Consider the following 26,214-nt stretch of genomic DNA (forward strand, 5'->3'; position numbering starts at 1 on the left):
TTTTTTTTTCTCATGTCTATTTTTTATGTTCTTCATCACTGCACTGTGAAGTCATTTGGGTTGATTCTTTGATGGGTAGATTTTGAAAATATGTGGAGAAAGAAATCGATGCCAGCAGCTGAAGGAAGAATCTGTTGTTTGATACTGTTGTGGTATGGTCTTTTGATTTCTTCATAATTCTTCAAATTATTGAGTTTATGGATATTTGTGATTGTCTAATTAGCATATATTTTTGTAATTTGTTTCTACAAATTCTATTGTACACTTTTTTTTAGTTTTACCACATATCTAAGACTTTGAAATCTTTTGTTGTCATGAGAAAAATACGCTCACCAATCTTTGATTTTGTCTGATTTTGGAGATTTTTTGGACTTTTAGGTGACAATGTTTAATTGTGAGCATTCAGATCCAAGTTCCTGAACATACATGGCCAAAGAGGCACACTTCTACACCCTTAATTTTCTGAAATAACAAATAAGGATGCAACTTATTAGACTTAGACTTAATAGAAACCAATACTCTTCAAAGCTAGTAAAATTGAAGGCTTAATTATTCTACTACTTTCCTTAAACATCTCACATGCTATTCTCTACATTACACCTTATTTTACCATCTCAAACTAAAGTGTTGAACTATCCCCTTAATGTATCCTGTTAAAATGAGAAGTAATTAGAAATAAAAGCATCCAGAATTTTCTCAAGTAAAGCAACAGATCCGTAGACTTTAATGTAAGAGCTACTGATTCCACTAAAGATATCCTGCTCCATGTCTAAGAAATCTCTATATTTGTGTGGCTTCCATTTAGATTTTTCTATTCTTTTTTTTGAATACGGACAAGGATTTAAAACTTATCCTTCTTCTGCAACTCATATTTACATTGTTTTAATTGTTAATTCTAATTTCTAAGTTGATTTCTAGAAGCAATTACTTCATATTCCTTTATACAAGGCATTTTATGGTTCTTGTTTTTCATTGTCATTCCATATACTTCTAATATAAAGAAGAGATGGTGGTAGAGAGGGTTGAAGAATCTTTTCGCGGGGTCATGATAATTGTTGTCATAGACTCACACTAAAAAATATATAAGCTATTGAAACTGTTATTTTTTCAGGTAGTGGTTAGGTCTTAAAATTTCATGATGAATGTCATTTTGTTGATGCTGCTTTACACGAGAGTTTCGTTTCCAATCCGGGATGACTACCTAATGTGAGTTCACTTCACAAACGTGACTTAACTGATAATTTTAACATTATTTGTCCATCAAAAGTCCATGTTCATGTAGCTCTTTCTATGGACACTTGAGCTAGGGTTGATTAGCCTGAACATGCTCTAGAAATAAAACAATCTGAAGTGAACTAGATTAATACTTTTAATTTTACTTGGGTTTTCAAGATGAGAAGCTTGCATGTTTGTTGTATCTCATTGAGTTTACAATCTGATTAGCGATTTTGTTCACAATTCAGGTTATTGTATTCTATTAGTGGTAGTCCCAATATCAATAGATTTCATAGTTTTCTTTTTCAAGCTAAGAAGTTGACCTGTATGATGAATCTTACACTGATCTTTTGTGGACATAGTTCCTCTATTGGTAGAGATAGGAAACACTTGATGCCTTGTCAAGTAAGAACTTTGTTGTGGCAACTGAAACAAGGAAACCTTGCCGAGTATATAAGGACTCACATGAAGATGCAACTGCTAAAATAGTATAAAATCTTCTGATTCTATTTTTATCGAGATTAATTTTTTTGTTTTTAAACATCTAATCAGTTCAATTTAATTGAACTCTCTTAACTTTAACATGATTTGTAGATTGAAATGAAGGGAATATAAACTCAAGAAAGTGGAGATGGTAGTGATGCATTTACAATAGTTATGGGATGTGATCATCCATGTCGAGTAGTATTATATGGAAGTTGAGTAACTAAGTCTCTTGAAACAGAAACAGGGAAATTTTTGTCCCTCTTCAAATACTGTTAATCATGAAATGATGTAGATAAAATCAAGGAAATTGAAGAGAGGATACAACAAAGGATGCAACAAAGAATGCAAGAAAACTTCAATGCACAAAAAGATACCAAGGAACGAGATGTTACAATGAACATCATTGCACAGCTTTAGCGTCTAAATCCAGGATTAAGACTTGATTCTACTATGCTAAGATTCAATGTTCGTTCGCCAGGAGACGAGCCTATTCTTCAACTAATCAATCATCTATCTGTTCGTAATAACACTCGAGGTCAGTACTACTACTGCTGCTGCTGCTCTTCTTCTTCTTTTGCCAATATTTTCTTCACTATCTGCTTAAGATTTTTTCCTTATTCTACTCTATCTCAAGAAACTTAGTGATCATGATTCATGATTCATGCACGCCATCTATTTGAATTTATTTTCTTGTCTAAAGTTGGTGAAATCTTCTGTTTTTTAGGTGTATGCCATCATGGTTCTCTTATGTTGGTTGCTTATTGCTTGTTGAAATTGCGAATCAATAGTTGCTGAATATGTAGTTGTTGATTGTATCACTATATTTTATTTACTGTCTCATCTATTTCTCTCTCACTCTCATGTATGTCTTCTAGGATGAGATAATGCAGATTTTATTTTGTCCAGATAAGGAGTTTAGTCATGTTATTTGTTGCAAGGACGAGACTTTATATGACTTATTTAGAATTAATCACTCTGCTTTAATGGTGTATTTAAGATAAAGATCTCTAAGTTATATCTGAATCAGAGAGTTATCACTCTGCTTGATGTACCCTGAATTCTGATGCTCAAATCCTCCGCATTTCATTTCCATCAAAGGGTCATTTCCTTTTCCATTAAACTTTTTCACCAATAATTGATTGTCTGAGGCTAACCACTTTAACCCTTCACCTACCTCAGAGCTCTGGCGACTAGAGCTCTTATTTTCTTTCGGCGATGGTGAAGCATGTGACTAGTAGTCAACGGATAATCAATTGATTGAGTTGTTAATTTGTAAGCCAACACTTATCTTCATTTTTCTCAAAAATAGAACTTTAATCCATTTGGAGTTGTTTCAATTGTACTCATATGAAGCTCAAAATTGTCATTCTATGGTCAGTCACATAATATGTACTCATAAAATTGTACTCATATGAAATTCAGACTATATTTGCATTATGAATGCACAGTTTTCAGCTTTGAAATTGTGTATATTTGCATTATGAATCAACTTAGGAATAAGGGAAAGGGCGAAACAAAGAATGGTGGTGGGGTTGTCGGACTTTTGGAATTGAATTTTATATACATTACCTGAATTTTGTATATCCTACATAACTATTGAAGAAGTTTAGTTTATTGTCTTTACATGAGACAAACAACAAAAAATCAATTATAGATTTGAGATCTATCTTTGTGTGGTGTAAGTCTTTTTGTAGTCTGCTACAAACAGATTACTGCGAATTAACGGTGATTAGGGATGTCTTCGTTTGGTGCCAATTGATGTATGTCTTTGTGTGATGTATTATGCTACAAACAGATCAACAACTTATTGTTCTGATTTTTTAACACTATTAGTACAATCTAGTATATTCTAGTAGAGGTTAAAGAAAAGAGTATGAAAATTGGGATGACTTTTACTTACCTGATGCAAAGTGTAGTTGATTTTCTTTATTTTTTTTAGGAGGTAGTTAAGCTGAAAATTGGTATGGTAATAGTTTGCTTGTTTTTTGGGGTATGAAAAACTATTGGTGACAGTTAAGTCTCCTGGACAGTATTTTTGTTAGTCACATGTTAGTTTCTCTTTATTTTTATAATATTTTTATGTTTATAAAATTTATTATGTTGGTATTGGACAGAGCATAAAAAAAACTAGGGAAAACAAACTGACACTTAAATGGGGCAGGGCAGGGTTTAGCGGGGTCTTATTGATATATTCGTGCATTCTGTGACATTATTTATCCTCTTTTGTAGGTGTTCAAAATGAAGGGAAGAAGATAGCAGTGAAGACAAACTTGACCTTACTTAAAGAAGAATTTTGAACTGTTGATAGTTTAAATATTCATTTCGCTATAAATAATTTTTTGTTTCTTATCGTAACTCTTTAATCATGTAAAACGTAACTACTCATTTGGGTTTAAACATTTAGCATTTAGGGATGTATTATTACAATAGCTTTTGCTGGAGATTTGAATTTATGAATGTATATGAAAATTTTTGGATAGACAAATTATATATTTTTTTTCTATTATGATTTATTAAAGATTGTTATTTCATCTACACCGTAGCAATAGGTATGAAAAATTGTTGCAATAGGTAATGCAAAAAATTCCCATAGAAAATGTTACCGCCACAATAGATGATAATAACCGTTGCCATAGATCATATAATTACTGTGCAATAAATTCTATGGCGACGGTTTTAAACCGTTGTACTTACAAACTATTTCCGTTGCAACAGAAGGAAGAATAACCGTTGCCATAGATGGCCCTATGGCAACACATTTTGACAACCGTTGCACCAACCGTTGCCATAGCTCTATGGCTACGCGAGCTAATGTAACACATGTGTAACCGTTGCGATATCCCTATGGTAACGATTGTCCTATCTATTGCAACGGTTTTTGATGCGTTGCCATAGGCCTATTTTCTAGTAGTGGCTTGATGATCTCAGCTAAATAAGTCCTAGCATAGTTCAATGGATTATCAAAAGCTTGACGAATCGAAGATGATATCAATTTCTTCACTTGAAATTCATTAAAGTTGTAAACTTTGAAACTCAGAGATGGAAATATGGACTTCACCATCTTTCTCAGGTTTTGAAAATCCTTATTCTTCGAAGCCACAAAATGGAAATAAACATTTTATGGGCAAGATGAATGCTTGAGAACAGAGTGAATTGCTGCTATTGATCCTCTAAAATATTTGACATCAAGAGTCATGGCTACATGTATCAAATTTGGCTCACAAATTAACAAAATCGAATCTAAAATTGGACATTCTTGGCTATTACGATACTCTAGAGATTCTTGCTGCAAAGATGTATCAAATTTGGGTCGATTTCTTGCTGCAAAGATGCAGTACTGTTTATTTTGTTCATCTAATATTGGACTTAGACGAGCTTAAATATAGTATAATGGACATTACTCTAATAACTAGTTACACCACGATTCTAACTAAAAAAGAGCATGTGTTTTTGCTTTTGCTAAATTCTTTGGCTTTCTCGAGATCATCGGGATTGGTTTCAAGGCTAAAGCAGAATCTCATAGCTGTCTGTTATACATCAAAATTTGGACCAAAGAGATAGCTGAGCTTCACAAGACAGGCAACAACCCAGTCTTTATGGTATAAAGGTATGTCAAATTTCAGAACCTTCTGCAGTAATTTTGCGAAATGAGATGCATTTACTTTATGACAAAATTGCTCAAAGTTTAGCAGTCTTGTAAGTAATCGGGATGCTGTAGATATCTCATGACTTGCCTCTTCTACCTCAAGGGCATATAGTTCCGGGTTCTGCATATCTATTTCAGATTCTGTATCTACAATATAATTGTTTGAATCCAGTTAGTTATGTCCAGGAAACAATAGAATTTAATGTAAATATTCTCTAGTCATGATAAAAACTACTATTTTAGCATAAGATCTTCATACCACAAATATAAATAAGAACAAATGACTAAATTTCATTATGTCATCCACACCATGCTTCAAGTTTTCTTCCTTTAACAAAATAACAAAAGGTGAATTGAATAGTGAAAATGGAATGAGGTGAAAAAGATAATGTTTCCCTCCTAAATTTAGTGGGTTGAGTCTAGCAAAAATGGGTTAGGGTTGAATTATTAATTGGGTCAAAAATTCTAGTGGGTATCCTAGTTGGCAAGCCTATGTGGTGGAATTTGTGTCATGTGGCTTGCCAAATCACTTCTGTCAAGTCTTAAGGGTAATTGTGGTCTCTTAGGATAACGACAGAGGCATTTTTTATCCTAAAATGTAACTGAGGGTATAAGTGATCTATTTCGCATAGTTCAGGGGCAATTTTGACCCTTTTCCATTAAATATAAATAAGTTGACTTACTTTATTAAATAGACTAAATGGGCTAAGGCTTAAAAAGACCTAATAGATGCTTCTTTCACCAATGTGAGAACTTTTCCTTTATATTACAACTATTATAACAAAAATGAGAATAAAGAGGAATATGAGTCTATTTTGAGAATCAATTTAGAATTCATGTCGAAGTTATCCATAACGAAAGTCATTCACTTATAAGGAAATTGTTGGAATAATACACGTAGAGGAAACAAAGCTTACATATAGTGCATTCATTAGAGTGCGCTAAGACATGTATAATGGAGCTAAGACTGGATATTCAAACCCATGTTTCGGGGGTGAATCATTTAGCTTGTACCAATAGCACAATGACACTCATATATATGATCCTCATGGGTGCACTATTAATTATATCTTAATTTAATTTCTGTCAGTTTCTCAAGATAGATATATATATACACATGATTTTTTTTAAAGTTAGCGGGTGCACGTGCAACCCCATCTTGAAGGATGGGTCCGTCTCTGTTTGAGATAGACGTACATAGAATGTAAGTTAAATGTCACATCACATGAGGATAAAAAATAAAGCTTAATACACAAATCATTCCCAAGAGAGAAAACTTCAAGTATTTGGGTCTATAATTTAAGAAAACGTGGAGATTGAAGAGGACGTCATACATTATATTGAACTGGGGTGAATGAAATGGCGTCTCCATTCGATATCATATATGATAAGAATGTATCATCGAGACTTAAAGGTAAATTCTATAAAATGATTGTTAGACTAAATATATTAGGGGTTGGAGTCTTGTTTGGTCAGTTGGGAACCCGCAAATTCAAAAAAATGAAGGTCGCACAAAAAAGAATGCTTAGATGAATGTATGTGCATATTATGAGAGATAAGATTAGAAACAAAGATATATACGAGGTAAGATGGGAGTAACCCTCGTGGTGGATAAAAATGCGGAAAACGAGACTGAGATGGTTCAGACATATGAAAAAGAGGAGCACAAATAACCTAGTGAGGAGGTACGAGTGGTTGACAGTTATAGGTTTGAGGAGAGATAGAGACATACCGAAGAATAATTGGGGAGAGGTGATCAGGATATTATTACATCATCAGTTGATCAAGAACATGACCCTAGAAAAAAAAGCATGAAGATCAAAAATTAAAATAGACAGTTAGTAGATAGTGTAGAGTTCTCTTTCTTCTGGTAGTTGAGCAGAGTTCTAAATGGGAGCATTCATCTGTTCCCTTACCACATTACTATTATTATGCTATTATTATTGTTCATGCTAAAAGAGGTTTAAAATGTGAAAAAGTAAATATGCGAAGAAGCAAAGCAAATTCAACATCTATTATATATAAAAAAATAATAATTTAATTATGTATAAATAATATAATTTTATGAAGGGAATTCAAATAAATCTCTTGTTTAATTGACCCAGCTTAACTCCGCTCCTATTGGGTATGGTGTTTGTAATAATAAATTTATTGCATAAACCAAATTAATTAATTTAGAACGATGGAAAGAACCAATTGCACACCCCTAAATAAGTTGAGTTGTTAAAAATTCTTGAAATCATGATACGTAAATGATAGAATGAAAACGTTTCTAGCATCTGAAAAAAACACTCACACATGAAAAAATCCTCCAGGAGAAAGAAATCTGCTCTATATTAGCAGGAAATATATTTCGAAAACAAATTAGAAATATTCATACATATGTTTGTATATGTATACGTATTATTCAAAGATATGTAAATTGTAATGATCAAAATCAGGACTTGGTCCAAATTTTGTATTGACGGAATCAATAAAAAAATGTATGTATATATATATATATATATATAATATGACAAAAAATATTATTTGAAAATAATGGGAAGTAATCTTTTTCTTCGTTTCAATATATTTGCAACATGTTAAATTTGATTGAACATCAAATCTCTAAGAAAGAATTTAAAAGATTTGATATTTATATGGTCAAAAATAAATTAAAAACATTTATATGATTATAAATTAATTTTATTAAAAATAAAGTAAAGAATTAAAATTAAATTATTTTTAATCAATAAAAAAGTATAATATTTTTTTTAAAAAATGAATAAAATAGCAAAACATAACAAATTGAAATGGAAAAACTTTTACATTACTCATTTGACGATGATTTATGTGTACAACAAAAAGTTAGGAGAGAATACAAAGACGATGACTGTTAATTAGTAGTATAAGCTTTGGTAGGTGTTTCTTGTGGTGTTGAGGTTTTCCCTCTCACCAAACCAAACCCCATAATACTTGTCTATAATATCCAACCTTCTTTTTCTCCGACTTTGGTCATTATTTGCTAACTTGCCAACTACCACTTACCAACTCGTTATCGAGTTTATCTGAATCTAATAATTTTTAGTATAAAATACTGCTCTATTTATTTTAAAATAACTAATATTTTTACCTTTTCATTTTATTTCAAAGTAAGTAGTGTTTCAACATAATAAAAAATACATTAATAATGATTTTTCAATTTTGCCCTTATTTAAATAACGAGTTTTACGTACTAAAGCTATTACATTAAAGAGTTGCATCTTTTTTCAAGTGATTTATTAAGGATAAGTTAGTAAAGTATATTTTACTTTTTAGCAATGAGTAATTTTATTAAGGGGTGTGTTCAAGCTAAAATTTGTTTGTCTGATTTTAAAAATTATAAAGAAGATTTTTGAATCATGTAATTTTAAACTACAGATATGTTTGAATGTACCAAAATGTTTTTTAATTTTATGGTTTTAACATGTCATGTGAAAAATTATAATTAAAGAGTTGCTAAAAAAAAGAGACATTCTTTTTAAACGAATTGAAAAGGAAAGTAAAATAAACAAATTGAAACAAAGAGAGTAATTTATGTATATAATAATTTACTAAAAAATTGCAAAATAATAGATTTGAGACCATAATATTAAAAATTAAATTTCATAGAGCTTAAATCTTGAATCCGCAGGTAGGTAACACCAACAATCTTTGAATGTTTCTCTTGCTTATAAACTTGTTAGTTCCCTTATACATACATATCGTTGTTCTACTTATCCTTATTTCTTCTCTCTCCTTTTTTGAAGCACAAACACAACAATGGCTCCGGCTTTGAATTTTAACTCCGTCTCTAACACTGTGTGTGTCATGGATGCCTCGACTCGTCTCGGCTCGAGCTTAGTCAGGAGACTACTCACAAATGGATACACTGTTCATGCTGCTATTCAAAATATTCATAATGGTTCGTTTTTTTATTTTTACCTCTCCCTAGGAACTCCCCTTTTTTAATAACTCGAACTTGCAACGTGTGCTTACCATCTGAGCTACCCTTCTTATCGATGATTCTTTAATTAATTTGGGTTTTTTTTATTAGGTGGTCATGGTGAGTTCTTGGATGCATGTGACATGAAGAGAATTAAGAATTTTCATTTGGACCCTTTTGATTATCATAGTATAGTTGATGCTCTAAAGGGATGTTCTGGCTTGTTTTACTCCTTTGAACCTCCAAAGGACCAGTCATGCACTTATGATGTACGTATATACTTTAATTAATTATATGCACATTAGCTTAATTTTTTTTTATGTCCATATCACCTTTAATTATATTTTATAATAGATAGTATGATATATTTTAAGATTACAAATCTTATATTTAATGTGACTCTCAATCTTATATGCGGTGTATAAATGCTTGATTAAACTATAGCCTGATATTAATTTTAGTTGTTGGCAAAAAGTAGGAAAAAGAAAGAGAGGGAAATTAGAAATATCAAGATTTAACATACGTTGTTTTAGGCAATAAATTGCTTGAGTACTCGTGAGATAGGAGACCAATCACGTTGACATAAAATGTAAGGGAAATCATTTCGACTTTTTTCTCCCAAGAGAATATTAGTAGCTCAGGTAATTGACGAAACTTTCACTTTATTAATGATGTTCAATTTTATATAGAGATCAAATAATATGAAATTGAGGAAGTACTTAAGCTTAGCAAGAAAATTCTCCAAACCATTTGTGAGAAGTAGTTGAGCCATCACTGAAATATTCAATGAATTCCATTGACTTGTCCAGAATGGGTCTCTTTTTGTTTGATTATGAGTTTGTTCTTGATATGTATATAACGGACTATAGTGTTTTTTTTTTGCTAATATTCTAGGAAAATTTTTTATATTAAGAATTGGAATTTGGAATAAAGTCAACAGCGTACCCCAATTAATTGATGTGTTTTTTTTTTTTAAAATAAAATTACCCAGTATAGCTGAGTCGTGTTGTATTTATGAGATACAAAACAAGGAGGGGGGCTGAAGCCTTACCTTCATTACAACACCACGGTGAGCTAGTCACCTCAGGAGCCAGGAGATCATAATCTCAAAGGAGGATATAAATCTTCTGGCAGATTCAAATATATACAAATCAACTAACAAAAAAATTAGCCTTATCAAATTTTGTTCTAATACAAGGCATTTGATACTTATCCAAAAGGTATGCACCTTTAGCCATTTCGGGAAGTTGCCTGAAAGATGTTAGAATCATCATTTGGTTCAGTCTAGCAGCCCTTTTCGCTAAAAAGTCTGCAACTTGATTGCTTTCTCTAAAACAGTGAGTCACTTGGGCATTTGATTGATCCACTATCTCAACGATATTATCGATGATTTGCCTAAGTTTGAGATTGTTGTTGCTCTTGTTGTTTACCATATTTACAATGATCATAGAGTCTAGCTCAAGAGTGAAATTAGTTAAGCCTTGTTGGCTACACCATTTTCCACCAAACTCAGCTGCCAATGCTTCTGCCATGTTGTTGCTGGTACATGCCACAGAAATCGAGAAGGCCATCACCATCTCTCCGTTGCTATTCCTTGCTATTCCTCCAATCCCAGCGCTTTCTATCTCCCATAAAAAACTTCCATCGGTGTTAACTTTAATGGTGCCTATCTGAGGTGTGCTCCATTTGACTTGAGTCAATTTTTGTATTGGTTTGATCTTTTCTGCAATATCACAAATCAGTCCACAATGTAATAGTATTAAACAAGGGGAAAAGTTTGGAAACAATGTTTCTAATACACCATATCCCTTGGAACACCATTGTAGTGTTATGAAATTTTCTTTGTGTTCCATATCGACAAGCACATCTTTGTTTCCACAATTCGTAGCATATGAAAATAGGTGTGATGTGCAAGATCCATTGGTGGACTTTGTTCATGGGTATTATGTCCCACCACTTCTTGAAGACACTTATAACATGCTCATTATTGTGAGTGATCCCAAGAGGATTTCCAATAGCGTTCCATAGAAAAAAAGTTGTTTCACTAGCAACAAATACATGTTGTAGTGTTTCTGGTTGTGAGCTCCTGCAACAAAAACAAGTTAAATGTCTGTTAATTCCAAACCTATGTAAGTATCTTGAAAAGGCAGTTTTTTTTAATGATTCTCCAAGTCAAAAAGGAAACTTTGAAAGGAACTTTTGAGTGCCAAATCTTGTTCATGAATTCGTTCTTTGGTTTGTAGGTTCTTAAAAGTTCCCAGGCATCCTTGTTAGTAAAGAGACCATTGTCGGTAGAGTTCCACATCGGGTAGTCATTATATCATTGTTGCCTATATGGATCCCCGTTATGTCGTTTATAAGTTGATCGGGAAGAAGTTGCCTCAACTTCACAATATTCCAGTCACCATTAACAATGAATTGTTTCACAGAGATTTTAGCACTTTTTCCACGTCCAGGAGATAACTTGGCTAGAGCACATTTGCCTGTCCAATTATCCCACCAAAAACTAGAACTCCCTGATTGAATAATCTAAATGATATTTGGCTCAGCCTGGTCTCTAATCTTTAACATACTTTTCCAGGCATGAGAGTCACAGGAAACAATGGCTTTAGAGATGGGATGGGATCTTTTACAGTACTTTGCTCTAAAAAAAGAGGCCCAGAGAGAAGGGTGAGTTCTGAACCTCCACTACCTCTTCAAGGTGAAAGTGTTTGCAATATCTTCCAATTTCCTCACCCCCTATCCCCCCCTTTTTCCTTAGGAATGCACAAATTCTCCCAGGAAGACCCAATGATACTTGTCTTTGCCTTCTTTCCTTCCCCAAAGAAAATTTGCAAAGTGTTTTTCAATAAGATTCAGAATTCTTTTTGGAGGATACATAGCTGAGAGAGTATATGTAGGCATCGATTGTAGTACACTTTTGATCAAAACAATCTTTCCCCCGTAAGAAAGCATTTTACTCTGCCACCCATTCAATTTTTTAACAATCTTTGCTAGCATGCCCTCAAAGTAGCATATTTTTTTCCTTCCATGATAGATTGGACATCCCAAGTAGGTGAACGAAAAGTTCTTGTCCATAAACCCAGAGGCAGATATCATTCTATTGATTCTACTTACAGAAGTATTAGGGGTTATGATGAAAAAGCTTTTTTCTTGGTTCACTTTCTGGCAAGATGCTTTTTCATATCTCTTCACTTGTTTCAAAACAAGCTTGATTGATCTGGAATTCCCACCTGTAAAGATAATGATGTCATCAACATATGCTAAATGGTTAATGATAAAGTTGGAAGCATTCATACTAAAAGGAGTAAAGTTTTCATTGTTTTTAAGGTTGTTAAGGAGTCTAGACAACACCTCAACACCTATAATAAACAAAGAAGGAGAGAGAGGATCTCCCTGTTTAAGACCCTGACTAGAAGAGAAAAAGCCTATCCTGGCACCATTAATGATAATTGAGTACCACACATCTGACAGAAGTCTCCAAATGATGTCTAACCATTCCTCAGAGAAGCCCAACTTTCTCATAACTGCCATTAGGAACTTCCATGACATCCTGTCGTAGGCTTTGGCCATGTCCAACTTGATGATCATGTTACCCCCTATATTGTCTTGTTTAATCTCTCGAGATAACTCTTGGGCTAAAAGCACATTCTCAGTGATCATCCTACTTTTAACAAAAACACTTTGATTATCCGAGATGATCTTGTCTAGAAGGGGGTTAAGCCTTTTAGAAAGAATCTTAGTGATAATTTTGGAAGAGAAGTTGGTAAGGCTAATAGGTCTAAGATCTGAGAAGGTGGTCGGTGATTCGATTTTAGGAATAAGAACAAGGCAGGTATGTGAGAAAAACTTGGTAAGATTTTTGCCTCTGAAGAAGTCGTGGACAAAATTTTGAACGTCATATTTGATCACCTCCCAGCACTTGTGATAAAATACGCCACTGTAACCATCTGGGCGAGAGGAGTTATCCGAACTCATGCTAAACACAATATTTTTAATTTCCTCAAGACCAGGCATAATGGTTAGTAAGGAGTTCTCCTCCTCAGTAATGAACCTTTGTATGTTGTCCAGAATGCTATTATCAGTAAATTGATGTTGGAGGTTGAAAATCTTGTTGTAATGGTGTATAGCAACCTTGTTAATCTATTCATCACCTTGGACCCAATTATCTCTATGATCCTTAATTCTGTGCAATTGCAGTCTTCTTCTCCTTTCTCTAATCAAACTATGGAAGTATTTGGTGTTGAAATCCCCTTCTTCGAAACATTTAGCCTTTGCCTTTTGTTTGAGAAGGTTTTCCTGTATACCCATCCATTTTACATATTCTGCTTGACCTCTATTAAGATCTTCCCTGCATTGAACATTATTGTGGAGAATTTCCAGCTCTTCGAGGGCTTGGATTTTCGTCTCCCACCAGACAATTATCGGTGGGACACGAAGTCGAAACCTAGTATAGCTATATAAATTGAATAGAAAAGATAAAAAGATCTTTCAAATTTTACATATATAAAAACGAAGATTTCTTTTAAAAAGATTATAAAATTATAAATAAATTTGTAATGGACAGATTTATATCACGTTCTTGCTAATTGGCTAAGTTTATTAGGTAACCCAAACCGCAAAATAATGAAATTAAGGTATGAACTTTAGTGTACATATTTAATTAGGTTTGTAATTAATGTTTATCCCCACAACAACTCCTAACAACTCAAAATACACCCTGGAAAGCTCAACAAGCCTGCCTAATTGGCCACCCCACCTACATATGCATGCAAGAAAAAGTGCATTAATTTGAGAATGACTTAATAATATTAGTATAGTTTTTACTGTTAATAATATATTTTTAAGAAAAAAATTGAAATTTAACTATGGTATAGAATAAGTATATTAGTGTTTTGTTGGTTTCCATCCCGTGCTTGATATCCACATTAATGAAGCCCGATCGTGTCGGAAAATTTCACATTGAAAATAAAGCGCTCCCTAACAGGCTAAGGGACTTGAACCCGAGACTTTTGGCTCAAACTCACACTCATTATTATGGGCCCTACAACTACCTTTTTTGTTGTATATATAGATGCTAGCTAGGTAGCTTTATATATACAAAGTCCTTGAATCAATTAACTCTTCACATCCCAATTGATCTCTTTATTTAACAAATATCCAATCAATAGATCAAACTCTCTATTATTTGGATTGTTATATACCTCTAATTGAGAGCAATTTCAACATGAATAGTGCAGTTTGTGTAATGGATGCCTCGAGTTGTTTAGGTACAAAACTTGTTAAATGTCTTCTTCAGAGAGGATATACTGTTCATGCATCCCTTCAAAATTATGGTTAGGAACATTGTTACTTCTCTTTTTAATTTCCCCCTTTTCTATTCATTAGTTTTCTTCCGGATTGATTTCTCAGATGATCAGTACTCTAGTAATAGTTATTATCTCAGAAGATCGCTATTACTTGAGTGACAATATGAGAAATTAACTCGTTTTCTTCCTTTCCTACTCTCGTATTAGGCGAATCATCGTTGTTCTTGGACGAACTTGAATGTGATGATGATGATGACAAGATGAAGAAATTGAAGATTTTTCAATCGGATCCTTTTGATTATCATAGTATTGTCGATGCTTTGAAGGGTTGTTGTGCTCTCTTCTATTCTTTTGAGCCTCCTCGTGATCATTCCACTTATGATGTATGATTACTCTTGATTTACTCTGAAGATTATGTGATTTAATTTGTGTTTCGAGTTTTATCTTATATGTCACGTCGCTTTGCTCTTTTATTTGTGTTTCAATGATTGATGATATTTTTAATCTATGAAACTAGGGTGTTGACTTATCAACACCTTTCTACTATCCTGCTTCAAATTTTTTTCTTTTGAGTCAATGATATATCAGAAATAGTCTTTTTATCTCGTGGCAGGAATATATTGGAGAAGTGGAGGTGAGGGCAGCACATAATGTAGTGGAAGCATGTGCACAAACAGACACTATTGAAAAAGTTGTGTTCACTTCCTCAGCAACTGCAATTATTTGGGGACATCATGAAAATGATCAAAACTCTGCATCCATGCTTCTTGATGAAAGACATTGGAGTGACATCAACGTTTGTCGTAAATTCAAGGTACATATGCCAACATACATTATATTTAGAGGATTTAGGTAGACGTTTTGATCATGTTTTACTGTGAAAATTAAAAAAAGTTAACTTTTATTTTCAAAGTGATAATATTTGAAATTTGAAATTATTCAATTCCGAAAAATTAAAGTTAATTTATACCTAATTGAATTAATTAAAAGTTCATGTATCGTGAATACTACTACTAGTGCATGATGTTCAACTAGAAGACTTTCGTATAAATTATTTTAATATGCGAATTATTAAATGCGCACATCTAATGCATGCTTAAAGTTCAAACTATGTTAATTATCATGGTTAAAGTGATAAATTAGATTAATTAGAGCATATTACTCCCTCTGTCTCACTTGTGCGTCCTATCTACTATTTGAAGAGTAAAATAATGTTTTTTTTTACCAATTTTTTTTAATATTAACCATGTATACTAGTGACTTATAATATATTTTTCTATTATTTCTAAATATGTAGATTTTATTTCAAAAAAGAAATAATAATTTTCATATTCGACTTGTCTCAAAAAATTAATTGATTTGACATTCGTATTACAAATCAAATCACGTAAAGTAGAATAGATGGGATAAAGATAAGAATAAGATCTACACATACTTTATTTTTCTCAGATTCCACTTATGAGATCATTCAGTTAGTGTTGTTATAATATACACAAATGTATCGATAACAGTCTCTCTGAAGATAGGACTTCGAAAGAAGATAAGGTCTATTTATATACTATCCTTTTCAGACCTTACTTGTGCGATGATGATAGTGAATTTTATTTTTGATGAAAATGGATAGCTATGGCATGCATTGTCAAAAACACTAGCAGAGAAGACAGCATGGGCATTGGCTATGGACAGAGGAGTCAACATGGTATCAGTCAACGCAGGACTATTGATGGGTTCTGATCTAACGATCAAAAATCCATATCTTAAAGGAGCTGCTGAGATGTACGAAGATGGAGTGTTTGTGACCGTTGATCTTGATTTCTTGGTGGAGGCCCACATTTGTGTTTATGAACAAATTTCAACTTATGGACGCTATTTATGCTTTAATCACATCATTAATCAAACTGAAGATGCTGTTAAACTTGCCAACATCTTATCTCCTTTGCCTTCATCACCTCAAAGGTACTATTTCCTGTGTTTTAATTCATGTGATGTATTTGACTTATGTTTGTGTGACTATAAATAATTTCGCTAAGAATAAAATATATATTGTTATTAAATATAGAAATGTATCAGTTTTTATGGAACTATGAAATTCAAGTTTTTTTAAAATTATGCTTTAATTATGAAATTCAAGTTTTCAAAAAAAAAATATGCTTTGTATCTTTCTATCAACATCTTGCTCCATGATACAAATTATTTTCTTACCTACCGAGCATGTATCAAAAAACAGTTTATCTACTTTATAAAGATAGAAGATGTAAGGTCTGCGTACCTTGATCCTAACCTCTGCAAACCCCACTTATAGAATTACACTGTATATGTGGTATTCTTGTAAATAATTATGAAGATTTTTTTAATTTTATAGGTTAAACTGTGCGTACATATAGTTTCTTTCAAAAATGCAAATCATTAATATCTTAGTGATGATTTTTTGAACGCAATTCTTGAATATCAATGTTGTGATCTATGATAATTGAGGTAATTAATATGATGATATGGATCTCATACAATTTTTCCTTTTTGATTTGATAGTATGGAGAGTGATACAAGGATAATTCAAGAGAGGATAAGCAACAAGAAGTTGAACAAACTTATGGTTGAATGTCAGCCACAGATCAATGGCAAATCAAGAGGAATGCTTATGAAAGTGTCAACATGATAATTAATTCCATTAAGCATTATGAATTGATTGGCAACTTCCATTCTTAGAAATTATTGTCCAATGTTATTAAATTCGACAACAATATTCCACCTAAAAGGAAGAAAAGTATAAAGGAATTAAGCCCAAAAAAGGGCATGTAATTATGTTGATGTGCAAATGTCAACATTAGTAAAGCAATAATTGAAGATCCCATGTGATATGATTTTGCAAATTGTAGTTGCTGCTTTTAAGTGCAAATCTATTTAACTAGCACCCATTAAAAAAATCGTGGGATGTGATTACTACATTATACCCTTATTTATTACATATTTCTTAAGAATTGAACACTATTATAAAAAAAGTAATTTTTATAAATATAAGGATATACTATACTATTTTGTCTTGAGTTTCTAACGCGATATTTATTTTGGGACAAAATTTACTAAAAAAATACTTATTTTAAAATGAACTAAAAAATAATTACTAGTCAGTAGGTTTGAATTACTAGTGTAATATGTAATAAGTATATAAATATTACCTAAAGGAAATGAGCTAACTGATGGTAGCAAAACCATAGACACTACTATACATATTTAATATCTCACATTTCCTCATAAAATGGAACTCTCTCTAGAACTTCCTTCTTAACCGTAGAATAATAAACCAACCTTTTCCACGTTACTGTACCATAATTTAACACATATTTATCTCAATAACAATAATTACTATATTCTTTTTTTTATTTAATTTATCATTTCCCATAACAACACTAACAAAAAAACAAAACTAAATCTAAAAAATCATCCATGTCACTACTCTTCCTTTTTCCACCTTCTTTCATCACTTATCTTCCTCTTTTTTACTTCTTTCATTTAAGAAGTTAAATAATTCATATTCTTAATGCTCTCTCTATTGTTCTTCAAATTAAATGTCTTCAAATGTCCAAAACTCAACCCCATCACCAACAACATATGCCTCACCACCAGTAGCAATAATCTTCACTATCATCCTTGTTTTAATTTTCTTCATAGGTTTTTCATCTATTTTCTTTTGTAGATGTTTCATCCAAAATCTATTATACACATGGCATTTAAGAAATAGCCCTAATGGTACTCCAATTGATCCTAGGGTTTCAGCAAATGGACAATTAGGTCTTGATCCTTCTATTATTAAATCATTTCCAACATTTACCTATTCAAGTGTAAAAGATTATCGTAAAGAATCTTGTGGTCTTGAATGTGCTATTTGTCTGGTTGAATTCGACAACGATAGCGTCCTCCGCCTCGTTACCTCATGTAACCATGTTTACCATCAAGATTGTATCGATCTATGGCTCGAATCACACAAGACATGCCCCGTGTGTCGCGCGAACCTAGACTCGCCCGAGGTGCTAAAGAAAAGGTCACAATATACATCATATGTGACGAGTAATAATAATAGTAATAGTAATAGTAATAGTAATAGTAACAGTAATAGTAATAGTAACAATAACAATAACAATAATAATAGCAATAACAACAATGTCATGCGTGACATTAATGAGAACGAATCGTTAGAAGATTCTTTGAGCATTGCAATTCCAGACGATTATAACAACGATGGTGATCATAAAGAAGAACAGGAAAGTGGATGCGCTAGTGCAACATTAGAACGTGTGGAATTACAAGATGAAGAAGCGAAATTTTCGAGATCGCATTCAACGGGGCATTCGATAGATAGATCTAGAGGAGCTGAAGATAGGTTTACATTGAAATTACCAGAACATGTGAGGGCAAAAATTATAAAGGGACATAATTCAACAAAAAGTTGTACTTCTTTTGGTGAATACAAAAGCAAAACAACTACTGGAAATGCTGGTTTTGGTGAAGTTTCAGAGTCATACACAGTAGATATCAATAAATTAATATAATTTTGTATTTTTTTTTTAATTGGGCTTCTTAATTTGAAGATGTTGTATTATTAGATCTATCTTCTTCATTCATAATACACACTTCCTTCGTCTCAATTTGTCTGTTCTATTTTCTGTTTATAATTTAAGATCGCAAGATCTAAAAATTATTTTTTTACTTTTTTAAGCCTTCTTCAAATCAAAATAGAACAAACAAACTGAAACGGAAGAATCGAACTTTAAATAATGTCTTCAAGTTTATATCTGTGTGTCAAGTGTCAACTAACTTTACCACTATGTGATTTTTAATGGTTTCCTTGATAAGGTTCTTTGAGCCTTCGAGGATCCGCTGTACAATTAAAATTTTAGAGAGGTTTTTGAATTGATAAATATTTCAAATTGAGTACTCCTTTCTTGGATACATTATGTATAACAAAAAGTATTTTAAAAATATAGTGTTCACATGAATAATAAATAAATCTTGTCATAACTATTTGAGTTATATATATATACTAGTTCTATTCAAACACATTCAAAATATACTAGCATGAGAAGTTAGAATTTTATATTTTCGTAAATATGACCAATTTCTTAAATTCGTGCTATAATCATTATGATGGTTTATTCAAATTCTCGTCTATGATTATGAATAATAATTTTTGACTTATAAAAACTGATGATTTAATTTTTATGTAAGAAAAAATTACCTCAATACACATTTTATTTTATCATAAATTTCTAAAATTTCCTACCATTTAAAAAAAATTCAAAATTACCCTTTCGGATATATCACTCCCATCTCACTAATACATCTCTATCTCCCTCTCGGTAACATCCCTCCCCTCTCTGATACATCCCTTCCCTCTCTGATATATTCCTCATTTCTATGTATCCGGATGTTCTATCCCATCTTTGGTACATCCTCCCCCTCTCGGATACATCCTTTTCCTATATGTATTTGAATGTCTGTTGATGTATCCGGAAGTCCAGTGATGTATCCAAAATTCATAAATTTTAAGGAATTCTTAAAAAAATTGAAAAATAATAGAAAAACAATGTAATTAGCTGTTAATACTATGAAATTTATGTAAATTATACTAAATTTAAACTCTTTATATAGACGAGGACACCTATATGACATATAATTTATTTGATGTAACACTTATTGAATTGAATAAACAAACAACTAATTATTCCATAAATAATATACACTATAAATAAATGTATGTTTAATAACATATTTTAATATTTATGTGAGACATTTTGCTTTTTAAAAGTTAATCGACTTAATTTCTGAAGTTAGATATTCAACTATTATATGAAAATTATTATAAATTGTAAAGGTTCTCATATCAATATGATAAAAGCAAATGTCCTTCAAATGTTTATTTAAAATTTTTATAATTTTAAATCTAATCTTGAAAAACAAAAAATATCACGTGAGACAACAGCATGTTTTAAGTGCTAATAGAAAATTTGAAACGACTCTAACGTACAAGATTATGACATCTTCAATACATTAGAGACTTTTTTTTATTATTATTATTTTCCTCGTCCCATTTTATTTGTTCTTACGTGATCATAAGCAATTTTTTTTTTAAAAAAAAACTTTTAAAACTTATAATTATAAATTATCTTAATAACACATATAAAAAAAAGATTCACATATAGCAAACACAAAAATCATATTTTTATGCTATAACTATATTTTGCATAATTGCACTCCATAGCAAACATAAATATGTATATTTTGCTATATATATACAAATGAAAGCTATGGCTATTTCGCTATACATATATATAAAAGAAGTAATTGTATAATCTATTTCGACATACATATATAAAAAAATCAATTGTATAATCTATTTTGTATAAAGAGAGAAAGACAAAAGAAAACTGGGCAGGGGAAGGTCGTATTTGTATAATCATAAGTGTATAGGACGAAAATATATGCATTTGTATTTGTATATACAATTTTCTCTCGCTTTATACAAACACAAACGCAATGTAGATATTTGTGTTTGTATAAAGTGAGAGAGGCGAGTGAGAGTGCCGAGCGAGATCTGGAGAGTGGCGACCGAGATCTGGGAAAGGGGAGACAATGGAACGAAATTATATGTATATGTATAATTTTCTCTCGGTTTATATACACACAAACACATTTTATACATTTGTGTTTGTATAAAAGCGAGAGAGACGAGCGAGACTGACAGCACAACACGAGAGTGGCGAGTGAGATTCCACCATAGAGAGAGGCAAAAATAGCAACAGTTTACTATGTGATATAATTAAATCAAATTATGTTTATAACTTTTAATTTGAATTAATAGTTCGGTAGTGTTATATATAATTTCCCCAAAAAAAACAGGCTAAAAACAACAAATAGTGTAAATTTCTTTTTTGGTATTTGCTTAATTGCAGAACTACTTCCTAAATTTCACTCCGTTCCGATTCAGAACTGTACGAACCTCCGCCGGTGAAACTGCTCACACACTACAGGTATTGACGAATTTCGCCATCTCCGTCACCGACGATGGATTCTCCGGCGAACACATTCAATCCGAACAAGCGTCTCAAGGAAGAGTTACGATTTTCTTTGAACAAACAAATCCATAAATTGCATTTTTTTCCACTTTGTTATGATCTGAATTTTGAACAATTACCTTTTCGATCATTCGTTTCAGGTTTGTGAGCAATTTAACAGGAACTTCAATGACGGAGTTATTTCTTCTCATTACCACTCTCTCGGTAAAAAAACGTTGCTATTTTTTTTTCTTTGGTATTATGTGTTATATTTTGATTTTGTTTTTGTGTTGTGATTCAGATGCTCCTCTTTCTACGTTCGGTATATTCCAGTTCCAAAAAAGGTGTGAAACAGCACAACATTGTATTATTTTTCTCCTGTCATGACATTTTATTCATCATTCTTATTAAGTTTTAGTTAATTGTTTTTTTTTTTCGGGTTTTTCCATTTTAGATGCTGTAAAGCTTGTATTTGAGCCCTAAATAGTTTGCCATCAGGCAAAATTGGAATGATACAGAAGAAAAAATTATGTATTCTCCTCCTTTTTATTGAGTATTTGTATTATTTTCTTACGATTAGCTAAATGTGACAAAGACCAAACTGTTTATATGGATATAGTTGGTTTGAAAACATTATTCGTTTACTTATTTATTTTTGTAATGGAGGTGTTCGGGTTAGCTGTGTTGCACTTTGACTAATCTACCAAGTACCCGTCACCTTCCACCACCACCGGTGAGGGACTGATTGGAAAAAAGAATCTAACTTTTCTTTCAATTTTGGTTTTGGTACTTGGTAGTTTATTTTTTTAATTTGGAGTCTGAGTATTTGCAGTCAGTTTGGAAAGAAAGAAGAGGAGAAGGTTATCATTTTGATACATTTTGACTTATAGAAAGTAAAGAAAGGACTGTACAGTATTCTGAATTCATCATCCCAGTTTGTTAATTTACGTTTTACATCAAATAATAGTTGAAGTCCTAGAATTTTATAGATCCATTTTTATTATCCTCCAAAAAGACATTCCATTGGTTCTTAATTTTTGGGCAGAAAAAGCTTAACTAAATCCACTAACAAGAAATAACTAAGTCAATGCAATTCTTCCGTCATGCAAAATACTTCTGGATAAGTTAGTAGTAAAACAGCAAATATTGAAGCAGGGGAGGATCTGAACTAACTGAACCTCCTAGGCAAGATGCAATGAATGGTGTATTAGTGTGACTCCTACATGTTAACAGGTTATCAGTATGCTAAGCCACTACTGTACTGAGGTCTATGAAAATGCTTTTTGAGGGGTTCTTGGTCTTTCAGAGGGTAAAGCTGAGGACATAATGTGGGACTAATGATTGGTTTGGGAAGAGTATGAAAACTTTAAGGAAGTAGGCCGAACATTCTAGAATTCCGTTTGGAGTAAAGTGAATGGGACTTGGGATATATTTGAAGCTATAAAACTGGGAGCTAGAGTTTTGGGATAATCTTTGGTCTATTTTTCACGTAAAAGGTTCTGAGTGAAACTAAGTGACAATAAATGCACTTTATTGAGGAGATACTATCATTGAGACCTTTCTAAAGAGATCATGAAGAACTATTATAGTGGTATCATCCTACTTGCTGTGTAAATTTAATACTCATTGCACCTAAAATAGAAATTGCTAGACTTCTCTTGTCCAAAAGAAGCTCCCAGTTTTGAAGTTGGGTGTGAAACTCGTATTACTGTTAAGTGAAAAAAAAGTTTTTCTTGGATATAGCAACAGATACATTAGGCCTTTTTCCAAATTTATCAACAACTAAAATCTTTTGCTAATGTGTTGATCCTGTAGTGGTCAATGAACTTCCTGAAGACCTGTTTGTTTTAGTCTGATCACTGTTGCCCAAACTCATAATTGCTTGATTCGTTGTATTGTTTGACGAAAGAAGTCCTAACACTTTGTTTGTGATGTTAGTTGTACTTTATTTCCATTTCCTTTTCTTGTTTCACCATTTTATGTGGCCAATAACTGTATCACTTCACCCCTTTGTGAGGCATCTGATCCTAATTTTGCAGAGACCTTGTCAAAGAAAGATGATGACGTTAATGCAGTTGTTTGTAAGAAGAACATGGGATCACATCTTGCTTCAGCGACTCTTGATGTCCTCTGCATTGTATTTCCAGTCATTTTATGTTTAACTGTAAGTGTTCTCTGTCTGTTCTATAATACCAACAATACTTGTGATTCGTTTTAACAAGTTGAATAAATGGATGAAAAGATCTCTATTATATTAACATCTGAATGAAAAGGAAAGAGTAAGAAGATTTAGTTATAAACTGGTTATCGTTTCTAGTCATTTGTTGATGAAGTAGTTGTTTCCTGCGTGCTAGATGATCTCAAGTTTTGAGAACTTGATTTAATACTTGATATTCTTAATCAAATGAGTAACTATTCAATCTCAGATTCTGGCAGATTGGACATATACTAATGCAGTTGGGATGACCTTATTGGTGACATTCTTTATTTTAGCTAGAAGGTAATCCAATCATAGAATTCTACAGCTATTCCATGAAGCTGTTTACATGTAGCTTATTGTATGTAACGGTATTTCATGTTCAATGCAGATCTGGATTTTCTGTTTCTCAGGAAGAGGGGGTCCGATCTCTTAGGACAAATATATCTGCATACAGGGTTGCTATGGTATGCAGAATAACAATTATTTACATTATGCTTTCATCTACTTTTGTTTCCTTTTATTGCTGGAGTTACTATTTATGATTTTAGGTATGATTGCTGCAGAATTTTCTGACATGCATATGTATTCTGGCTGTTGACTTCAAGATATTTCCTAGAAGATATGCTAAAACAGAGACCTACGGTACTGGCTTGGTAAACAACTATCTGTATTCTATTGCCATATTTGTGCTAATAACTTGATGTGTGCACTGAAGTGCCGGCTGAGCGATTGGGAACATCCCAATCTGCAGTTGTAACAACATTGTTGGCTAGGATTTAGGTTGTATCAGTTCAAAAATTTCTTAATGCAAAGTTTTCTTTGAGATGTAGAGATTAAGGATGGTGACAGTAAATAATTGTAATATTAAGGGTTATTTCTGGAAAGGAAACGAATGGATATAAGAGATGGTATTGTTTTCTAGTTAACGAATGGAATAGAAGAGATGATTTATTGGTATTGTTTTCTAGAGTAGACCAGGGTTGTTCTATGTGATGATTAGTATTACTGTGTGTACTTTCTTGTTGTTCCAAACACAGCAAGATTCCTTGTATAGTTCTTAAAATTACATTTTCTATCTCATTTTAGGCATTGACATGTTAAATAAATCCTAGGTAACTTTTTTCGCTAGCATATGCTTATTTGCAAGTTGTCATTATGAAAGTTCTTCTCTCTATTTTTCCTTCACTTTTATGTCGTCCTACTATAGTCAGTTCCATTGTATTGAGCTCAACTTCATTGATTCATCTTTTTGTTTAGGTTTTTCATCCTGGTTCTGTCAACTGACTACTTCTGATGAACCTTTTGCCGAAATGTAAACTGGAGTTAGAATTAGGTACCTTATGCTTACCTTGTGGTTGTATCAGATGGACATTGGAGTAGGTTCGTTTATTGTGGCAAATGCATTGGTTTCACGACAAGCACGTGGAATTGCAAAAACGTAAGTGATGATTTTTGATTTGAACTTTTATCATGACCATTGATGAGATTTTACCTCTTGTAGATGACTGGATGGTGCTATATAGTTTGACTGACATGTTTCTCGTTAGGGGTCATTTAGTAGGGTGTATATGAATAGTACTGATTAGGGTGTCTTAGTAATTCTGAGAGTAGTTATGTTGGAATTAAAGATAACATATATTGCATAATTTCTAATACTAGTATTGTTTTTTCTAATACTTCAAACCAAACGGCCCGTAAGAATATTCCGGCTATCATTAATATATACTTCTGTAGAAACCCTACTGTTTGATTCTTTGGGCTGGCCAATGTATCTCTCAAACCAATCATTAGTCCACATAATGTTGATGAAGAAAGAAAATTTTTCTCCTGGAATCCATATAGCTATTTATAATTGACCCTGTACTAGGGCTTTCAATCAAAACATACAGTCAGATGATGTTTTTTCAATATGAGAGTCAGAATTCTGTTCCATTACTATTGTAATTGATTCTCTTCTTGATTCATTTGATGAAGGAATATATTCCTCTGTACTAGGTCTACAAAAGTACAGTCAGATCATGTTGCTTGATTAGAACTGTTATTTAATTTCTGGTCTGTAATTATCTAATCAATTCTCTTCTTTTATTCATTTGATAAATAAAATTTTGCACTTTCTTAATTGGCACTTACATTTCCAGGAATTTGAGAAATGCAATTTCTTCAACTTGTCCACTCATAGTCCTGGGGTTTGCTCGAATCTTTTTCACTTCAAGTGTTGATTATCAGGTTACTGGAATCTTAATTCTTCTACATTACCAATGTTATTCTTTTTCTTTGGCCCAGGGTGTGGGGGTTGGGGGGACAAAATTTGGAGATTTAAATCTAAGAAACATTCACGAGGGGGCACACTTCAGCCCGTGGGAATG

The 26,214-nt window shown here is 32.3% G+C and overlaps 4 protein-coding genes and 1 pseudogene across 5 annotated transcripts in view; 3 read left to right on the forward strand and 2 right to left on the reverse strand.

Annotated features, from left to right (window-relative positions):
• Positions 1-5,474, reverse strand: part of LOC125843123 (probable galacturonosyltransferase-like 10) — a 7,417-nt pseudogene extending 1,943 nt beyond the window's left edge.
• LOC125878391 (uncharacterized) overlaps positions 1-22,306 on the reverse strand; it is a 67,398-nt gene extending 45,092 nt beyond the window's left edge. Inside the window, exon 1 of the mRNA XM_049559637.1 lies at positions 22,294-22,306. The gene's annotated coding sequence lies outside the window, so the exon portion shown is untranslated. The remainder of the gene's footprint in view (positions 1-22,293) is intronic.
• Positions 9,102-17,449, forward strand: LOC125878390 (cinnamoyl-CoA reductase-like SNL6). Of its 2 annotated transcripts, none has more exons than XM_049559635.1 (5): positions 9,102-9,269; positions 9,402-9,559; positions 15,213-15,413; positions 16,224-16,555; positions 17,129-17,449. In XM_049559635.1, the coding sequence occupies exons 1-5, from the start codon at positions 9,128-9,130 to the stop codon at positions 17,253-17,255; spliced, it is 960 nt and encodes a 319-aa protein (XP_049415592.1). In that variant the 5' UTR covers positions 9,102-9,127; the 3' UTR covers positions 17,256-17,449. The 2 variants fall into 2 exon arrangements, with proteins under 2 accessions (XP_049415592.1, XP_049415593.1); XM_049559636.1 differs by lacking the exons at positions 9,102-9,269; positions 9,402-9,559 and adding exons at positions 14,397-14,626; positions 14,807-14,982.
• LOC125878388 (RING-H2 finger protein ATL29-like) lies at positions 18,166-19,146 on the forward strand. The gene has a single exon (XM_049559633.1). The coding sequence runs from the start codon at positions 18,166-18,168 to the stop codon at positions 19,144-19,146; it is 981 nt and encodes a 326-aa protein (XP_049415590.1).
• LOC125843124 (uncharacterized protein At4g17910-like) overlaps positions 21,519-26,214 on the forward strand; it is a 15,524-nt gene continuing 10,828 nt past the window's right edge. Inside the window, exons 1-9 of the mRNA XM_049522349.1 lie at positions 21,519-21,708; positions 21,810-21,873; positions 21,950-21,992; positions 23,688-23,812; positions 24,075-24,148; positions 24,237-24,312; positions 24,412-24,501; positions 25,213-25,286; positions 25,987-26,074. Of these exons, the coding sequence (XP_049378306.1) occupies positions 21,659-21,708; positions 21,810-21,873; positions 21,950-21,992; positions 23,688-23,812; positions 24,075-24,148; positions 24,237-24,312; positions 24,412-24,501; positions 25,213-25,286; positions 25,987-26,074 (684 nt within the window). The 5' untranslated portion in view covers positions 21,519-21,658. The remainder of the gene's footprint in view (positions 21,709-21,809; positions 21,874-21,949; positions 21,993-23,687; positions 23,813-24,074; positions 24,149-24,236; positions 24,313-24,411; positions 24,502-25,212; positions 25,287-25,986; positions 26,075-26,214) is intronic.

This window comes from Solanum stenotomum, chromosome 10 (genome assembly GCF_019186545.1).
Source record: "Solanum stenotomum isolate F172 chromosome 10, ASM1918654v1, whole genome shotgun sequence".
In the NCBI taxonomy this organism is placed as follows: domain Eukaryota; kingdom Viridiplantae; phylum Streptophyta; class Magnoliopsida; order Solanales; family Solanaceae; genus Solanum; species Solanum stenotomum.